The sequence below is a fragment of the Coturnix japonica genome, chromosome 38 (genome assembly GCF_054131305.1).
Source record: "Coturnix japonica strain WE chromosome 38, WE-NBRP24, whole genome shotgun sequence".
NCBI lineage: Eukaryota > Metazoa > Chordata > Aves > Galliformes > Phasianidae > Coturnix > Coturnix japonica.
In genome coordinates, this window is record NC_140700.1 from 1,330,439 (window position 1) to 1,347,411 (window position 16,973).

Below are 16,973 nucleotides of genomic sequence, written 5' to 3' on the forward strand. Positions count from 1 at the left end.
TCCTATCCTATCCTATCCTATCCTATCCTATCCTATCCTATCCCTTCTGCCCTGCCTTTAGGAGCACATGAATAGTGGCAATGGGCCTGACAGCACTGGCAAAACCCCCATCTCCTTCCCTTGCCAAGCCCCGCAGCTGAAGCCACAACACGTGCCAATGTGTTTGCAGTTTTGACCCCAGCCCAGTGCCACTGACTCATGGTGTGACCTTGGGTTGGCCACCTCCTCACTCTGCTATTGAATTTCCCATGGAGAGGGCTTGGCTGCAGCAGTGAAGGTTTCCCACTGACCCCAAGACCTGCTGTGCCTTCATACCCAGGAATGGAGGGCTCTGCCCCACAGGATCTCATGCCCCAAGGAGCAACCCATGGCCAAGGCCAGCAGCAGCATGGGAGGATCCTGGCTGCTGAGTGGTCCCTTTGTAGTTCTGGCAGCAGGAGTGCTGGGCTCCTGGTGTTTATTTATTTATGGAGGTGAATGCTAACAACCTGTTTGATAGTAAGGTGTGCACTCCGGGGCCCAGCATGCCCTTGACTCAACCTTTAAAGCCCAAATTATTGTAATTGGATCTGGTGTTAAATTCTATAGCTTTAAGGACACAAATTCCGTAGTTTTAAGGTTATTTTATAAAAGAGCATCTGCAGTATTACTACTGTGTATTTTCTTGCTGTGTAATGGTAAAGGGTCTGCCCCAGTCAGAACATAAGATTGCTTGGCCTGATTGGCAGCATGCCACCCACCTTCTTAACCTACAAGAGGAGAGATTGAGGTCAGATGTTAGGGGGAGATTCTTTACCCAGAGGGCGGTGAGGTGCTGGCACTGCTACACACAGAAGCTGTGGGGATCCCATCTCTGCACATGCCCAAGGCTTTGGATGTGGGTCATCCTCCTGGAAAAGGTTGGATCTGTTGGATCTTTCACTCTGTTAACCCTCCAGTTTGGCTTAAACCAGTTCACAACTGACACTGGTGAGCACATCAACCATCCCATTCCTGCTGAGTGAAAACAGCCCGCCAGCACCAACCAGTCCAACTTTATTGCCTCCAATGTACCCCGCACTGAGACTGGAGTGCATTGGCTTTGTCACCAGCAGGCTTTGATCTGCCATTATCTTTACACGAATCCTTACAGACTTGGAGAAATCAGCTTAAAGATTGCTACAGCTCCAGGATACACCTACCCTCCCGGCACCCACCATGCAGAAATTCTGCCTTGCTGTCATCACAGTGATATGGGGACGATGGCATCTACAGGTGAAGCTGCTGAGCCTCCCTGCTCCCCACAGCAGCCCCGCTGTGCCATCCTTCCCCACCCTGCAGCCTCCCGGCTCAAACTGGATCTAGGTTTTTATTGCAAAGCCTGCGCCAGGGGCAGCATGGGGAGCTCCCTGCCAGCTGCTCATCTGTCCCCACGCTCTGTTTGCTCTGTGCTGGCTGCCATGAGAAGGCAAACACGGCTGGGCCGGGAGGGGCAGAAATAAGGGCAAACAGAGGCCGGTGCAGCCCCACAGTGGGTGATGAAAGGAGTTTTGGGGGATCCCAGAGCTCCAGCAGGCCCAGGATGAGTGAGCTGAGATCTGAACATGGACTTCAAGGGGTTGGGACATGGAGATCTTGAATCCTGTGCTGGTGTCACATCTGCAGTTGGAGAGACAGGGAGTGAGACCCTGTGACTCCTAGAACACACAGGTCCCTTTAGCTGCCCTGGTGAAGACAAGGGAAATGATGGGCTGTAGCATCACTCCAGTGCTGCCTGGGGACAGACAGGCCATGGTCCAGCAGGAGACATGGCGCCTTCTGGGACATGCAGCCCACAGTCAGGGCTGCCCCACTCTCACTCAGGACCTGGCAGTCCCCCAACCATAGGAACCTCAGGGCCTCTATAAACCATCTTGTTATACTTTAATTAACAGCACAACTTGCTGAGCAGCTGAACTACTTTCCCCATGGCCTGGCATCCCAATTCTCCTCCTGACAGCACCGAGCCCAACCTGCTGAGAACACACTGCACTCACCCCAAATACGCTTCAGGCTGCAAGTCTGCGCTTCATGTGCTTTGGAAACCCTTTTGAGAGGGAGCCCCAAATACCCCCCACATCTCTTCTCCCCCCCACTACCCCCCAGCCCTCCCCACGCTCCCAGCCGTGCCAGGTGCCGTGGCGGTCGGGTTGCACAACAGCGCTGGCATTTGCGGGGCCGCCTCTGCCAACTCCGCGCAGACGGAGGAATACGGCGCTGCTGGGCTGATAGCCGCCCGCACGAGGTGTGTCTGCAGATAGGGACGGCCGGGTCTGAAGTCCGGGAGATAAGTTGTGTGTGGGGGAAGCAGATGCCGGGAGTGATGTGAGCTTTCTGCAGAGGGCACAGCGCTGGGATGCGGAGTGAGCCCCGCTGCAGCGCCGTGGGGACATCCCTGCAGGATGCCCGTCCCCAACAACAGCCCTTTCTCCGCGCTCATCCCAGCGCTCAGCCCCACGGCCCCGGCGACTCCCACGGGCGAAATGGGAACGATCAGGAGGTGCCTTTATGACAGGTGTCTGAAGGGCTGGCAGTCAGAGCCCGGGGGGCCCTTTGATCTCGGCCTTTGAAACCCTAGAGCGGTGCTGACAGAGCTGCTCTGTGTTTCCAGGCTGGGCGGATGATCATTTCCATGCGAGAACAATGAGTTCTTTATGCTGCTGTGCACCATAAAAGGGCGGCACACGGGGAGCCCACAGCGGGGTCGGGCTCCGTCCCTGCGCAGTGATGGATGGAGGGAGCTGGGGGACAGGGAGGGGTGAGACTGAGCCTCACCATCACAGCAAGCTCAGCATCCTCACCATGTACCTAGTGGGAAATAGGAGGCTTTTAGGGGCAGGCAAATAAATTTCCCTTCTGTGGGGCAGTGTCAGTTGTGAACTGGTTTAAGCCAAACCAGAGGGTGAACAGAGCAAAGGATCCAACAGATCCAACATTTTCCAGGAGGATGACCCTCATCCATAGCCTTGGGCATGTGCAGAGATGGGATCCCCACAGCTTCTGTGTGTAGCAGTGCCAGCACCTCCCTTCTGTGGAGCTCACCCAGCAGTCCCACCTACATCACCCCAAGCCTCACTGCTCAGCTTTGTTCCCTCTTGGTGCCTCTTCCAGCCCCACAGCCTCCCCCAGCTGAGAGTCCACCTCCATCCCTTCTTGCTTTCCCCGCAGATACCAGCCCATCATTCCCACACACTGTGCCAGAGCCATATATCTCATGTGCTGGAGGCATTAAACAACAGGAGCAATGGTCACTGTCTCTAACAGCTCCACCCCAACAATGTCACACCCCAATGGTGTCACTCATCAACTGCCTCATAGCCATGGAGCCCAGGCTGGCAGTGGGGCAGGGTATGCAGAACACAGCTCCCATGGCAGCAGCTGCTGTGGAGACCATGGCCATGGTGATGGCCCTGCAGATAAAACAGACAGAGCCTGCAGCATCCCAATGGGACATTTCTGGCACGTTTGCTGCCCTCTCTTTGTGTTGGAAGTCACCTTCTTGTTTTGCAAAGCAAATCCAACTGTGGGGTGGTGGAGCAGGGCACGGCCTCATTTGCCAGGGAAATGCCCCTGGAGCAGAGCACACACTGGGACCAGCTGCCAGCACAACCCCCCCCCCAAGCCAGCAGGGAGGTCCGAGGTGCACCCAGCTCCATGCCAGCCCTGCATGCTGCTCCCTTCTCCTTCCATCCTCCTGCAGAGCAGTCTCCAGGCAACTCGGGCAGCACCAAGGCGCGTCTCTCCCCTGCCGAGCTGGTGTGCTTGCGCTGGCACATAACTCACATACCTGCAGGCAGGCATCACCAGCAGGGCTAACCCTTTCTTGATCTCTTGCAGCAGTGCCTGCCTGTCCCCAGCCTCGCACTGAAACCTCCTGGCACTGATATGGACAAGGAGCCAAGAGCATGCAGTGCCAAAACCTGTGCTTTGCCACCAATGCATTGCATCCTTGCTCCCTTAGAGCTGCTCTGCTCAATCAGCAACTCAGAGGGTAACTCACACCGTGCAAATCCCACTGCCCATCTGCTGCTCACTCCTATACTTTGCACTACTCTGAGTGCATTGGATGCAATGCTTCTCACAGATGCTAGCAGCCTCTCCTGGTGCTGAGTGCTCTCTGCAGGGATGGATGCAGGGATGGATCAGTGTACAGGAGCTGCAGATCCTTCTGCATGGGTTTTGCATGTAAGGAGCCCATGAGTTCTCCTCCCTCTTCCATCTTACCAGATCATGCTTCACACACCGTTGGGGTGCCTCCATAGCCCCAAGGCTCAGCTGGGGCTTTGTGTGCACGGACAGAGGACAGCCCAAGCAATACCATCATCACTGCAGCTGGTGTAGGTGCTGGAGGATGCACTCATTGCACAAATAGTGCTGTTTTGAAGCACAAATGATACAGAGAAAGAAAAAGGGCATTGCAAAGCTGAGGCATGGCATGAGGATATGCAGTTGCCTTGGGAGGGCACTAAGGGTGAGCTTTAGGTACAGGTGCATGTTGTGCTGTAGGCTGTTTGGTAGAATTGGAGTCTCTGCAGCTTGGGGAACTAGGAGATTTTTGTCTGTTTCCTTCAGAGGTAGATCCCAGGAGTCAGTGCTGACCAAGGCTTGTGCTGGCAGTGGGCTCCTGCTGGCCCTGCAACCCACAAGGCTCTGCCAGGTGGTGGCTGCTCCAGCTTGGGCACAGCTCCATGTCACTGGCAGCCTCTGGCTGGCTGTTATTTTGCAAGTGACTCACGGTGAGGGCCCAGGTGGTGAAGCTGGCACTGCTCCCTGAGGGCAGGCTGAGTTGGCTTGAGCTGGAGATGCAACTGGCATCAGAGTTTTGCCCTGTATCTGGTTCTGGGTTATGGGGGTATGGTATGGAACATCGGCAGAGCAGGCTGGGCAGGATGCTCAGCACACCTGGAACACAGTCTGGAACCTTCTCTGTTTCCTTCTCTCCAGGTTGTTGCAGTTCCTGTGTTGCCAGATCCTGAAGAGAGAGGAGCTGAAGGAAACCACAGCCTGGTGCTGAGAGCAGATTGAGATCTTGTGGCTGCTGCAGGAAGCTTGCTCCCAGGTATCTTCCAGCAGAGAGCACGCAGCCTGCAGCAGGTTCCTAAGCTGGCAGGTGCCTTGTTCCATCCCAGGCTGCATGGCCCATCTTTATCACAGCTGTGCTGTCCTAGGGCAGCCTTGCACTGGGGAAAGTGATGGGTGAAAGCAGCCGGGGTGACACATGGCAGTGTGTGCACAGCATGGCCACACACTGTGCAGCATGCGAGGCATCCCCCCACAAGCAAATCAGTTTGGTGGATGAGAACATGGCTTTGGGGCTTATGGGAATGAGCCAAGCGCCAAGAGCTGACCCTGCTCTCCCCTCTGTGGCTCTGAGCATTGTGGATGCAGAGGATGTCCTTGCTGTGTCTGCTCTCTGAGCCGAGGGACCACATAAGTGCCACTGCACAGAGCAGGAGGCACCTGGCCAAGCAGGGATGGTGGATGGAGCAGCGTGGAGCACGCGGTCAGTGACTCAGCTGTGACCTGACTGCACCAACCCCAGCCTTTCGCAATGTGTTTACCAGGATGCAGGCAGCCTGTGCTGTGCAGGAAGGGCGGCCTCAGCCCCAAACCTGCTCTCCAGGCTCCCCACCCCACACTGCTCTACTCCTGTAAGTGATGCCCATGCTGAGGTCAGGCAGCGTGCTCCCAGAGCAGCCAAAATCATCATAACACAGCCCCAATGGAGGTGGTGGCACATGGTGGTGTGTATCATTGCAGGGAGGGTGGCAGAAATTCCCCTGCTTTCCTGATGCCCTTTGCTGAGCTGTGTCCCAGCCACCCCCCACCTCCTGCAGCACTAAGTGTCCCAGGGAGCAGAAAACCATGGGCAAGTCCCTTCTGATGGAGTATTTTGGATTAAAAGGCATAGTTTAGAAAATGTTCCCTGGAGGAAAGCCAATGGCAACAGATCCGAGCCCTATTTTTGTTTGTTTCTACATCTTACGGAGTCTGAGATGGGAAATGCTGGTCAGAGGCAGAAAGCTCCAACATTTCACCCTGCAGTGAGCTGGAATGGGCAGTGCCTGGTGGTGCCCCCTGTCCCACAGTGGCTGAATGCAGGTTTGTGATTGCAGCACTGCCAGGGATGAGTGAGAATTGTCCATTAGCGCTCCTGCAGAGACCAAGGCCACCCATGGGCAGGAGCATGTGAGGACCCCAGGAAAGAGGTCTGAGTGCCATCAGGCAATGTTGGCATGGCCACACTGATCCTTGCTGCAGCGGGCACAGCAGGGCACTGCAGAGCAATGCCACCGTTTGCAAGATTGCTGCTTGTGTGTGACTGTGAGGGCTCTGCCCAGATGCCCATTTTCCAGCAGGTAACCTTAAATCACAGCTCCTGGTTGAGCAAACTGTGCCCACATCCCTCCGGGCTCCCTGCTGGCAGCTCTCCATCTCGTGTCAGCTCCTATCACCAATGGCTGAGAAGGGACCTGTGTCACTGCATTGTCCCCAGGATATTTACTGCCTCCCCGTGTGGTTACCAGGCGCGGCTCGGGCTGGCAGCAGCTCACACTGCAGGCACAGATTGGCATTCCCAGCCTGGCAGAGCTGCAGTGGGTGGCTGTGCAATGCTGCTGTTGGAGACGGTGTAGAGTGCAAGGTGTTGTGCCAAGGCTGGGCGCTGCCATTGGCACACTCTCAGGCTGCAGGGCTCGGCTGCCTGCACTGCCACGGCGGTGCCCGCACCCTCACCCCAGCACCGCGGTTTGGGGCAGGGCAGGGCTTGGATGAAAGAGAAACGTCTGCACCCACCCCATGCCAGGAATATCTGCCCGTGGGGCGTGTGCTGCCGTGGGCACGACTGCTCCTACCGCTGCAGGTTCACTGAGCTGCAGCCCCACGGGCACCTCAGCCCCGTCCCGTGGCGGTGCGTTGCCGGGGCTGCCCTGCAGCGGGGCTGGGCGGGTTTTGGCTGTTGTAGGATGTAGGATTTGCACCCACATCGCCGGGGGGGAAGGAAGGGGGGAGTGGAGGGAGCGGAGGGAGCCATGAGGCACATCCAAGGTCAGCCTTGCAGGTGATGCAGGGCAGATCCTCTGCTGCTGTTTTCCCACTCGTGTGACTTTCCCCGTCTGAAGTTTCGGATGGGCAGGGACGGGTGATGACACTGCAGGTGACAGTGTGACAGTGTGACAGTGACGGTGTGACGGGACGGTGGGTGACGATGGGGCGGCTGCTGCTGGCACTGGGACGCACTTGGGTGCACAACCTGCCCCCAGCTCAGAGCATCTCCTCCTCCCCGGTCCTGAATCGAATTTTGATTTCAATTCCCGCACCCGTAAGGCTGAGGGACGGAGCATCCACAAGGATGCTATGACAACCAGGAGAGCGATGAAACGTCTCCCCGGAGGCAGCGCTGTCTGCCTGCAGCGCATACCTGGCGGCACAGAGATGCGCTCCGCCGAGTCTGCCCGGCCCTGGGCGGGGGAGGGGGGGTCGGGGGGGGCAGCATCAGTGGGGCGCTCAACAGGTCCTTGTCCTTCCATCCGGGCTGCATTCCTGCGCGGTGATGCACAGCTCTGCAGGCACCACCTATACCTGCCTGGCACTGAGGGAGGACTCTGTGGCGGTGGCGCAGCTCCTCCATCCACGGGGATGGAGCTGAGTTGAGGCCGCTGTGCTGTCAGAAGGTGCTGCACCCTGCGGTGCTCCTCCAAAGAGGGATGCCCATCCAACCCAGCCATCCTATGGAAGGTCTATGGAAGGATGCGCTGCTGGGTGCTGCACGTTTGGGTGCTTTTCCAGCTGGTTGTGCTTGGAGACCCTCCAAAATGAACTGCAAGGAGCTGCAGGAACACAGAGTGGACAGGAGTGCCTTTGCTGCCTGCTAGCAGTCCCAGGTTTGCTCCCACCGAAGTGCTTTCATTTCTACAGGACCCGGCAGGGAGAGAGAGAGAGTCTGGCTCCTCCAGGAGGCAATGACCCGAGTCCTGGCAGATGTGGAACAGCTCTCAGCCGGGCTGTTAGACCCTGAGCGAGGTGTGAGCAGCAGAATGATGTCACAACGTTATCCCCCACCTCGAGTCACGAGTGCAGGGAGGGAACACGGCCACACTATCAGCTCCACGCTGCAATTACAGCCACATCACTGCCCGTGGGCTCACGTCACCTGCTGAGCTGCCACACCTGGCAGATACCGGGGATGGGGCTGTGCCACACAGTGACTCAGAGCTGCCGGCTTCAGTGTGGGGCTGGAGGCATTGACCTGGATCTCAGGGAGAACACCTTGCGTGATGCTGCCTTATTGCAGCATGGAGAAACCCCACTCCGTGTGGATGGTGGCTGTGTGGGTCAGTGCTGAGCAGCTCCTCCCATAGCACTTTGTGACTGTAGCAGAGTGATGTCCACCCTGCTGGCACAGTGCTTGGTCATAGCTGCCACTCCTGCATGGCACAGCACAGGTGGTGGCTCTTCTCCTGGGTGCAGCCTCCCCCAGTTTTGGCAATAGCAGTGAGAATGTGAGCAGCTCCAAAGGGACACCCGCAGCACTTGGGGTCTTACTGTGACCCTGTGAGGACAGAGGGCTTCTTGGGCACAGGGTCTCCAGCCCCAGCCCTCATTTGCATTCATGCCAAGCAGGGAATTTCCCCCATTTTTCCATCAGCAAGCAGCCGAACTTTCTGCAGGGTGACCTTTGTCCCCACCCAGGGTGGGGCAACCGCAGCAGCTGCAAAGTGACACCACAGGGCTCTGCTCCCCACCAGCTGGATGGGGACAAACCTCACCACTGGGGGCTCAGCAGGGCTGGGGGCAGCTGGAGTGGGATCTACACCCATCGTGGACTGCATAGTGTGCCCCAGAAAGGACAGGAACCCCCAGGGAAAGGACCCCGGGGCAGGGAGGGCCGTGTAGTGATGACATTGGTGACACCATCCCTGCAGTGCATGGTGGTGGCTGTCAGTGAGGATGGCCAACATGTGTATAGAAGGGGCAGCACCAGGTCAGGGTGTCAGCGGCCACTGAAGGTTAGAAGGGAAGTGGGGCGATCAGCTCAGGAGATCAAGGCTGGGTCTTGATCTCCTTGGTCTTGATGGGGGTCTTTGGGTGGCACATCTGCAGCATGGGAACCTGTGGCAGCTGCTGCAAGGTCACATCACCCATTGAGCCATATCCTCTGGGTGCACCAGAGCTTCGGGTGCAGCTCCTCATCCTCCTCTGTGCCCCATAGGGTGTGTGCTGCCGGACCCCTGCCAGGCCCACAGCACTTAGACAGCAAGCTGTGGTGTTCCCAGTAAGCAGAGATCAAAGAATCACTGAACCATAGAACAATTTCACACAATCACGCAGGTTGGAGAGGTTCACCAGCTCCAATCATCACTGCCACCTACTGTGCCCCATCACCAAAGTCCCCCTGCAGCCCTGCTGAGTGCTCTGCTCCCCACTGGATTTGGGCTGCAGAAGTGGCTGGGAACAACTCAGGCAGTGAAGCCCCCTTTCATCAGTAAATAGGGTGACAAAACCCCTGTGGCACAGTGCCCTCCCCAGGGACGTCCCCAAGGGGTTGCTGCAATTGTCTCCCACATTGCAGCTCTGTGCTGCTCCAAATCCCCCTTGCAGTGTCACGCCAGGTGCTGTATTTGCCAGAGAAAGAAGGTAGAGGGTTTGAAAGCGGCCTGTTTCCTTTGAGGAGCTCATTGGTTTTGTTCCCAATTGCATTCACAAGATCTCCAGCGTTCAAAGGGAATTTGTGAGCCAAGTGCCAAATGGGTTCAGACAAAGGGGCTGAGCTCGGCGCCCCTCCAAACAGCCCTGAGCTGCTTCCAGGACATCGCTCCTTTTACTGTGCTGGCAAATATTGCCTTTGCCCTAAGCTGAACTCACTTGGGCTTTCAGAGCCTTCCCTGAACACCGAGCTGCAAACAGAAGAGCTGATGGAAACGGGGAGGCCCTGCAACCAACATCCTGCAGCTGCTCAGGGATGTCCCCCACCCTTCCAGTTTCCCCACTGCCACACAGAGCTGAGCAGTTGGGCCATGCTTTAAGGCCGCTGCGGCTGGGAATGGTGCCACAGCTCTACCTGTTTGCTGTGTCCTTTCCCTGCCCTCTCCCTGCTTTCTGAAGAAGTGGGTGGATCGCCGGCAGGGCGCTGGGCAAACAGGTGTGTCTGAACCCCTGCTCTGCTCCCAGGGAGATGGAGGCAGGGCTGAGTGCTGCCAACAACAGCCTGCTCTTCTCCTGGCATTGGGCAGGGACTCATAAGTCTCATCTACATAAAAATCAGACCGTAATGATGCCATATAAACCACAGCATCGCCAGGGACCCATCCAGGCAGCCCCTATTGGAACATAGTGGGTAGGAGGTGAAGCATTGCTGAGCAGCTTCATCTCTCCCTTTGGCTGCAACAAAGACCTCTCATTACAAAGCAGCAGCTTTCAGGAGCCCCAGAAGATGGGGAGGACCTTTACTGTGGTGCTCAGAAACTCTTCTCACTTTTTGCTCTGGGCTCATTGTGTTACCGTCCCCATGGGCCTGAGGTGGGGACGTGTCAGACAGGGTGTGATCTGTGTGCAGAGGCGCTGAGGGTTGGATGAGATATCAGGAAGGGAGGATTTGGGCAGAAACCTCTCCTGGTGCCATTTGGAAGCCCCGACTGATGCTGCGCTCCCAGGAGATGCTCCCAGAGCCCGGCACGCTCATCTCCCGAGAAACAGCCTCAGTCCGTCTGCGAATGTGGGCTGGAGAGGGAAAACGTGCGGTTCCCAAAGAGCCTTTGGGCCCCGCGGTTCGGGGCCGCCGGGAGCTGCTGAGTCCAGGGAGGGCTGCGGGCAGCGGTTCCCCGGGCAGCAGAGCCGGAGGTCACTGACGTGCCGCAGTGTCACCTTGCCCCAGTGAACTCCGCTGCTGTCTGCAGGCGGTTCCACGCCGCACCCGCTGTTGTGCAATGAAATGAAACTAAAAATAGCACCGCTCCCTGCAGAACAACGCCGGGCTGAGGCTGCAGCACCCGGCGGGAGCGGCCAAGGGCTCCCTCCTCCGAGCGGCTGCGGGCACTGCGAAGCCTCCGTCCCTGTCACGCAAGGAGCGCTGCCCCATCTGCCCCCACACCCCGCAGGGCGGTGGGCTTAGCGCTGGGGGTCGCTGGGGAGGAGGTGTCACCGCCACCCATCCTTTGGTTATCCGACGTAATCCAAATGCTGGCAGCGTTCGGGTCCGTACCCCAGCTCTACATCACCAACTCTGGGCACCGTGCAAACCAGCTCTGGTTTTCCTCTGTCAGAGCTCACCTTTTTGGGCTTTGCATTAATGAGAACGTCTGACTCATTTTAGATCTGCTTGGCTGTGCCTGGCATCGCACCCCTGATGTTCCACCTGGCTGCTGGTGTCCTTGGAGCAGCACCTGGAGCACTCAGCAGCCTCACCTGGTCACTCAATCACTGCTGAGCTCCAGCTGAACCATTCCCCTTTTTGTATGCTGGCCAGAAATCTGTGTAGCCATTGCTCCCAGGACAGCCCTCAGGCATTCCCAGTGTGCTCCTGCAGGAGCTGGAATGCTGCTTCCCCTTTCAGAAGTATCCAAGGATGAGAATCCCCCGCATCTCTTTGCCTCCTGCAGCCCATCCATTGCACGGAGTCTTCTTCAGAGCCCATTGACTCATGGAGATGGCACAGACCGACTCTCCAAAGCTGGAAGGCAGAAATAGGTCAGCTCTCTCCAGAAGCTTTTGGAGCAGATTCGACAGCTGCTTCCCCATGTGACTGCAGGGCCACCTGCACGAGGGAGGAGCAGGAGGTGGAGGAAGGAGGAGTGCTCCCACTGCTGGCACAGGGCAGGAGTTGGGGTTGGTGTGAGTTACGGGCTACGAACCACAGGGGAGAACTTGTGGATTAGAAACCTGGTGAAGTAAAGTGATGAGTGAATGGATTCATGTGTTAGGTTAGCCACTACCAAAGGGATCGAGCTCTTGTTTGTTTGGCTTTGCTTGCTTACAAAGGAGTGCATAGGATAAAGTTTAATTTACAGAACACCTTGTTCTGTGACAGCAGAGGTGATAGGAATGGAGAGAGATGAATGCAGGAGGTCAGGGACCCTCGGTCCTCCACAGACCCCTGCTGGGGGGGAGCACTGCAGCCTGACCGAGGTGCCAAGCCACGAGCGTCTCCATCTGGGTTCACAGAATCATATAATACCATCATAGAGCCACAGAGCCATGGAATCATTGGGCTGTAAGACCAGAATCACAGACTCATAGAACGGTTGGATGGGCCCTGGAAAATCCCAACGCTTCCCTTGGTCTGGTTGCCTCCTACAAGCTCAGGCAGCTCAGGGCCCCGTGGGGAGATGCTGGGGGACGCCGGAGGGCAGAGGGGGGATGCGCATCCAGGGCTGTGGCTCTCAGCTCTTGGCAGCGGTGGGTGACCAGCAGAGGGCCCGGCTCTGCCGCTCCTTTATCCTGCCCGGAGCGCTCCGCAGCGCCCACAGCAGCGGTCGCAGCCGGACCGAGCGGAGCTCCCCCCGGCCCCTCCTCGTTCCCCGCAGCCCCGGGGCTGCTCTGTCAGACGCTTCCCGCAGAGGGTGCGGAGGACATCATGCCTTCGCCCCCATCGCTCGTACTCCTGCTGCTGGCGTTGCCGGGGGCCGCGGCGATGCCAGGCACAGCCGGGCAGCGCTCAGAAGGCGGCGTGCACCCAAACCAGGGCGCGGGTGGAGGTGGGATGCTGCCCGTGGCTGCACAGGATAACGCAGAACTGAAGGCACGGCCGCGCCGGGGCACGGTGGAGGACTCCAAGTCTGTGCAGCAGTACGTGCCGGGGGTGAGGGTGGAGTTCCCAAGGCCCATCAATGCCGCCAGCCTGCACCCCACCAGGGCCATGGTGCCATCCAGCACCGACCCCTCCGAGCAGCAGCGGGGGATCCCCACGGATGGGGGGGCTGAACCTGCCACCAACCTGACCACAGTGTCTGACAAACGGCTGCAAATCCAGAACCCGCTGTACCCGGTGACAGAGAACTCCTACAGCGCCTACGCCGTCATGTTCCTGTCTCTCATCGTCTTCGCGGTGGGCATCATCGGGAACCTCTCGGTGATGTGCATCGTGTGGCACAACTACTACATGAAGAGCGCCTGGAACTCCATCCTGGCCAGCCTGGCTTTCTGGGACTTCCTCATCCTCTTCTTCTGCCTTCCTGTGGTCATCTTCAATGAGATCACCAAGAAGCGGCTGCTGGGGGACATCTCGTGCCGCATCGTGCCCTTCATGGAGGTAAGGGGCTGCTCTGCCCCCTTCTTTGGGGGTTCCATCACTGCCCAGGGCCTGGCACCATGTGCCCAGAGGACCCCACCACGGGGGGACATTTCTCATGTTGACTGCTAAGCAGGTCTGGGGCAGGGTTGGGGTTGGGGTTGGGGACCTGAGATCTCTGCTCATTCCTTATGGGTGAAAAATAAAATGACCCTGAGGTGTAGAATAATAGGATAGAGCCGTAGAGTCATTCACATTGGAATAAAACCTTTAAGAGCAAGTCTGACCATGAACCTAATGCTACCAAGTCCATGCTAAGCCACGTCCCTGAGCTCCAGGACCTCTTGATGACACATCCCATCACACTCTCCCCCTCCCTCCCCCCCCCAGAATCACCCCAGATCTTCTGGAGGTGGGCTCTGCATGCTCCTGGGGGCAGCCAGGCTGGGTATTAGTGCAGAAGGAATGATTGCTCATGCTCTGGATACACACACCTGCACAGGGCACCCAGTGATGCTACTTTGGGTACAGGTCTGGTTGGTGCCAGGCACAGCCCTAAGTGTGCCCTGACTGTAGCCAGCACCTGTAGGTTGCAGCCCAGCACAATGAGATGATGGGCTTCCACCATCCCAGTAATGTCTCTTTTGCTCAGCAAAGCAGGAGTTGCTCATTTCTGGAGGTCTACCATCCCAGACTTACTTAATGAAGGCTTTGTCCCATTCCTGTCCTCTACCCCAAGCATCCCATAGCATGACCAGGCAACAGGAGTACTCAGATAAGGGCAGGAATACAGATGGCCATCTTCTGAGACAGGTTCAGTGCCAGGTGAGAATGGAGAGGGAAGAGAACTGCCCCCAAAGCAGAACCCTTCTTGGGGAGGTGCTGCTGTGACCTGAATCTGGGCAGTCCAGGTTGCTGCACCCCATGAAGGTGGCACCTTCAGGATCAGTGAGCCAGCAGCACTGGGGTGCCTCAGGATCCCCCAAAGATGCTGAGATCCTGGGGCTGCTTAAGGATGTGCATGGCATCCCCTGGGGATGTCCCTGTGTGGTCACAGCACAGTTCCCAAGGACCAGGAGCCTGGAGGCAGCCTTAGGGTAAAGGAGAGATAGTGGCGCAGCTGCTGCTGAGCAGAGGTGCTGGGACATTGCTGGGTGGTGGGGCTGGGCATGGGATGGCAATGCTGTGCTGGGGGCTGTGATGCCGTGTCAGGGGAGATGCTGTGGTGAAACTGAGCGGTGGTGCTGGGTGTTTGGCACGAGCTGCTGTGCCTTGCAGCACTAACAAGGTCAACTCAGAGCCACTGCAAAGGGCTCAGCAGGGATGCTGGAGCTGTTCTGGGTCAGAGGTGCCAGGTCTGTTTCTTGCAAAACCCACTGGCAGGTTGCTGCATGCTGCACACGCATCAGGAGGTTTCCCAAGTGCTAGGAATGTCCTTCGGCACAGGAGGACGTGTAGTGGCTTCGTGAGGCCAGGAACAGCCATAGGGCTTTGGGGCAGCAGCATGTGACTGCCGTGCTCCTGGCCAGGGGCTGCAGGGTTGAATGTTGATTGTGACCCTCAGCGCCTGGGCAGCCCTCCCTTTGCTTCCTTTGGCCTCTTCCCTTTGGCAAACAGGGATGTTTTTCCTCAGTGCAGCGGAAATTGCCCTGAGCTGGTTTGTGACAACTGTGTCTTCAGCTCTATTGGGCTGCCTGGGAAGCAAACAACAGATCTGCAGAGCAGGGCAGGGACAAGCCAGCCTGGGCAGCCAGGGCCATAGGAAGGCTCTGATGGGAGCAGTAGTCTGTGCTTTTCCTCTCCGTAAACATCCAGAATAGAAGAAGAGCCTGAGGGACAATCCTGCTGTTCCAACTCTGGCTGGACAGACTGGCATCCAGCAAAGCTTTGTGCAGAACAGGGAGCTGTGTAGGGACATGTGGGTCAAGGGATGCTTACCCAGTGCCCCTCCAGAAGTCACAGGAAAGTGGCTCCAAACCTGGGATATGAACTCTGTCAAACCTTGGAGGAAGGGCCTGGGGCTGTTGGGTAGCTGGGGGCTTCCAGCACCACTGTGAAACCAACGCATCTGAGGCTCCCACTGGAAGTCCCACCTGTTCTGCTTCCCCTTCACCAGGTATCATCCCTAGGAGTCACCACCTTCAGCCTCTGTGCCCTGGGCATCGACAGGTTCCACGCGGCCACCAGCCCACAGGCCAGCGCCCGGCCCATTGAGCAGTGCCAGTCCATCATTGCCAAGCTGGCTGTCATCTGGGTGGGCTCCATGACGCTGTCAGTGCCGGAGGTCCTGCTCTGGCAGCTGGCTCAGGACACATCACCCGTGTCCGGCGTGGTGACCGAGTATTGCACCATGAAGCCTTCATCCAACCTGCCCGAGTCCGTCTACTCGCTGGTGCTCACCTACCAGAACGCTCGGATGTGGTGGTACTTTGGCTGCTACTTCTGCCTGCCCATCCTCTTCACCGTCAGCTGCCAGCTGGTGACCCGCAGGATCCGTGGCACCGAGAAGAAGGCCGAGTGCCGTGGGACCAAACACAGCCAGTGTGAGAGCCACTTGAACTGCACCATCATCGGGCTGACCATCATCTATGGGCTCTGCACCACCCCCGAGAACGTCTGCAACATCGTGGTGGCCTACATGTCCCCTGACATGTCCAAGCAGACCTTGGACCTGCTCAACCTCATCAACCAGTTCTTTCTGTTCTTCAAGTGCTCGGTGACGCCCGTCCTGCTCCTGTGCCTCTGCAGACCATTAGGCCAGGCCTTCATGGACTGCTGCTGCTGCTGCTGTGAGGGCTGCGGTCCCGATGCCACCTCCAGCGAGGGCAGCGCCGACAGCAAGCTCAAGACAGAGATGTCCTCCTCCATCTTCTTTGACAAGCCCCGAGAGTCTCCTCCACCCCTCCTGGCCCTCGGCACGCCCTGCTAAGAGCCAGCCAGGAGCCGTAGAGAGCATTTCACCACCTCCTCCCAAGACCGAGCATTGTTTTTGCCATTAGTGCCCCATGCCTGGACGTGGAGCAAGCAGGAGAGACAGCTCAGGTGCTGCACCGTGGGCTTCAAACCCCGTGTTGGGTAACGAGTGTCCAGTCCCCATGGCTACACCAGTGGCCTTCTTGCCTCTGCCCAAAGGACGTCACCTCCCTCCGTGCCTGGTCAGGCTCAGAGGGTTGCTGCTCTGCTGATGGAGTTGTGCAGGAAAGGTTCCATCTGCTATTAAGGAGGGTTTGCAGAGGACTTAGCAAACACAAACTGCCCTCGTCCTGTCCCGTCCCCTCCTGCCAGCCCCCTCCAGTAGGAGAAGGTCCCAGAGACCAGATCCCAGCAGTGCCCTGTAAAGTTCAATAAACCAGTAAACTAGAGCACGTCGTGCACATAGACATGCAGAGCAATGGGGAGTCAGAGCACAGTGTGTTGTGTGGCCCCATGCTCTTCCCTTAGACTCGAGAGCTCTGGGTGGGTGTGGGCAGCTCAGTGGGGTGAGAATGCACTTGGGGGTCAGGCAGCACCTGAGGGTGATGGGTGATGCCTCCAGGGTGCACTGAGTGCCAAGGCAGCCTCAGCTGAGCTCCTCCAACTGCTTTGTGGGGCTTGAGTTGGCCCCAGGAAAGCTTGGCACTGGGAAGTGGTGCCCCACAGCCTGCAAAGCACTGTGCAGAACCAAGATCCCACATCTCATCCAAACAGCCCCGGGTGCTTTGTCCACTTGGCCTATCAGTGGCACAAAACC

The 16,973-nt window shown here is 57.7% G+C and overlaps 1 protein-coding gene across 1 annotated transcript; it reads left to right on the top strand.

The window, feature by feature from the left end:
• Positions 1–12,478: 12,478 nt before the first annotated feature.
• On the top strand, positions 12,479–16,605 carry GPR37L1 (G protein-coupled receptor 37 like 1). The gene is made up of 2 exons (XM_015884811.3): positions 12,479–13,264; positions 15,360–16,605. Exons 1-2 carry the CDS (start codon positions 12,590–12,592, stop codon positions 16,170–16,172), a joined length of 1,488 nt encoding a protein of 495 aa, XP_015740297.2. The 5' UTR covers positions 12,479–12,589; the 3' UTR covers positions 16,173–16,605.
• The last annotated feature ends 368 nt before the right edge of the window (positions 16,606–16,973 follow it).